This window comes from Clupea harengus, chromosome 22 (assembly GCF_900700415.2).
Source record: "Clupea harengus chromosome 22, Ch_v2.0.2, whole genome shotgun sequence".
Lineage (NCBI taxonomy): Eukaryota > Metazoa > Chordata > Actinopteri > Clupeiformes > Clupeidae > Clupea > Clupea harengus.
The window spans coordinates 2,128,720-2,131,219 of record NC_045173.1 but is presented as its reverse complement, the minus strand read 5'-3'; the positions used below and the strand labels follow the sequence as shown (position 1 = coordinate 2,131,219).

The 2,500-nt window shown below is 45.1% G+C and overlaps 1 protein-coding gene across 1 annotated transcript in view; it reads left to right on the top strand.

Annotated features, from left to right (window-relative positions):
- chrna8 (cholinergic receptor, nicotinic, alpha 8) overlaps positions 1-2,500 on the top strand; it is a 36,245-nt gene that overhangs the window by 28,564 nt on the left and 5,181 nt on the right. The window contains exons 7-10 of the mRNA XM_031560246.2: positions 1,167-1,304; positions 1,529-1,585; positions 1,782-1,868; positions 2,391-2,500. Of these exons, the coding sequence (XP_031416106.1) occupies positions 1,167-1,304; positions 1,529-1,585; positions 1,782-1,868; positions 2,391-2,500 (392 nt within the window). The remainder of the gene's footprint in view (positions 1-1,166; positions 1,305-1,528; positions 1,586-1,781; positions 1,869-2,390) is intronic.

Sequence of the window (2,500 nt, the reverse complement as noted above, 5' to 3'; positions counted from 1 at the left end):
CTCACCCCCCGCCCTTTGCTCCTCCCCAGTCTAACACGTTGGCTTTATTGGTGTTTTTCTACCTGAATTTCAACATCTTTTTGAAGTTTGACTTTGATGCATGAGGGATTTATTGATTTTTGGATGCTAGATTAAATGGATGACATTACGCAAAGGTAAGGCAAACAAGACAAGGACACACCCCATTACAAGAGGAATAAAATTAGTATTAATCTTCTCTGTTTGCCCAGTCCCCAGGGACTGCCTTGGCAAGGCAAGGCAAGTTTATTTATATAGCACATTTCATACACAGGCAATTCAATGCGCTTTACATAAAATAAGGCAAAAGGAACATCCTCAAGAAGGTGAAAAGGTGAAAAACAACAAGATAGAAAAATATGAATGAAATATGAAATATGTAATAGTTGTGTAGTAGTAGTAGTAGTAGTAATATAATTACAAGTTAAGTTCTGTAAGAAAAGAGTGCAAGTCTGAGATCTCAATCATGGGCACATCAAAAGAGAAATGTTTTGAACCCGGATTGAAAATTGTTCCATTTGGGGCACCTCTAAGACCTTCTGGCAGTTTGTTCTAGTTGCATGCATGAGATGTCTTCTGGACCTAAATTATTCAGTGATTTATAGGCTAGTAGCAGCACTTTAAAATCGATTCTGTAACTAACGATAAGCCAGTGTAAAGATGTTTGAACTGGAATAATGTGCTCAGTTCTTTTGATCCTGGATAAAGCTCTTTTTTTATTTGAATTTGGTCCAAAGGAAGCATGTAGAGATTGGACAGAAGAGGTCAGAGAACTGATCCTTGGAGATCCCACATGTCATGACCAATCTATCAGATCCATAACTGCCAATAGTGACAAACTAACTCCAGCCTTCTAAATAAGACCTGAACCAATTAAGGACTGCTCCGGAGAGTCCTTCCCAATTTCCCAGCCTGTCCAACAGTATGCTGTGGATGCTGTGATCTACAGTGTCAGTGGCTAGTAGTTTTAAAATCTGGACCAGGTCTCTGGGAAGATATCAGCGCCATGCCCACCAGTCATCTGCTGCCTGAGCACTGAGGGTTTGGGGGGTTTCTGACTTTTGTTACGGAGCTATGTTACATGATCAGACCCAGTTTTCTTCTTGTATACACTCATCCACATTTCTGTGTGTGTTTGTCTGTTTCAGATGTCCCTGCGAAGCGCAATGAGCTGTACTATGAGTGCTGTAAGGAACCATATCCTGATGTCACGTTCACAGTCACCATGCGCAGACGAACTCTCTACTATGGCCTCAACCTGCTAATCCCCTGTGTGCTTATCTCAGGTGACACACACACACACACGCACACGCACGCACGCCCGCACGCACGCACGCCCGCACACACACACACACACACGCACGCACGCACACACACACACACACACACACACACACACATTGATTAGCCCACTTTACCACACTGATGGACTATAAGAGATTTTAACACATACTCATTAATGATAATAATTATCATGATTAATTGATTGTATCTATTACTATCTTCCTAGGACTTGCCCTGCTGGTGTTCCTGTTGCCAGCAGATTCTGGAGAGAAGATTTCATTAGGTAACACGCACGCACACACACGCACACGCACATGCACACGCACACGCACACGCGCACACACGCACACACACACACACACACTCACACACTGAACTACCTCTGACCGCTGTCCTGCTGTACTGATAAGGCTTGTGAGTTAATGTCAGGAGGAGGAACTCAATTTGAATTGTCTTGTGTGTCTCTCTCTCCATGTCAGGCATCACCGTGCTGCTGTCTCTCACTGTGTTCATGCTGCTGGTGGCAGAGATCATGCCTGCCACGTCAGACTCCGTCCCCCTCATAGGTATTACACACAGGTGGACACACACACAGAGCTGAGACACACACATGCACTGACACAACCACATCGATACACACGCACACTCACCCAACCACATGGACACACACACACACTCACCATACCACATGGACCTCCCCTACACACACACACACACACACACACACACACACTGTGATGCTTATGTCATGCCTTAGGATTCTTTTAGTCTCTGATCTGAATCCTTCATCATGAGCATGAACACGGGAGCACTCTACATTATAGACTAAATGTCAGACTGTGCCCCCGGTGTTCAGCTCAATGGCCAACATCACTACATCACTACATCATGTTCTGCTTCTGTGTGCTACCCCTCAGGGATGACTGGCCTCAAGAACATTCAGGAAAGGAGAAATTCTGACTATTCTCTTGTGTGTGTGTGTGTGTGTGTGTGTGTGTGTGTGTGTGTGTGTGTGTGTGTGTGTGTGTGTGTGTGTGTATCTGTGTGTGTGTGTGTGTGTGTGTGTGTGTGTGTGTGTGTATCTGTAGCACAGTACTTTGCGAGCACCATGATGATTGTGGGGCTGTCCGTGGTCGTCACAGTGTTGGTTCTTCAGTTCCACCACCACGACCCTCAGGCAGGAAAGATGCCAAAATGG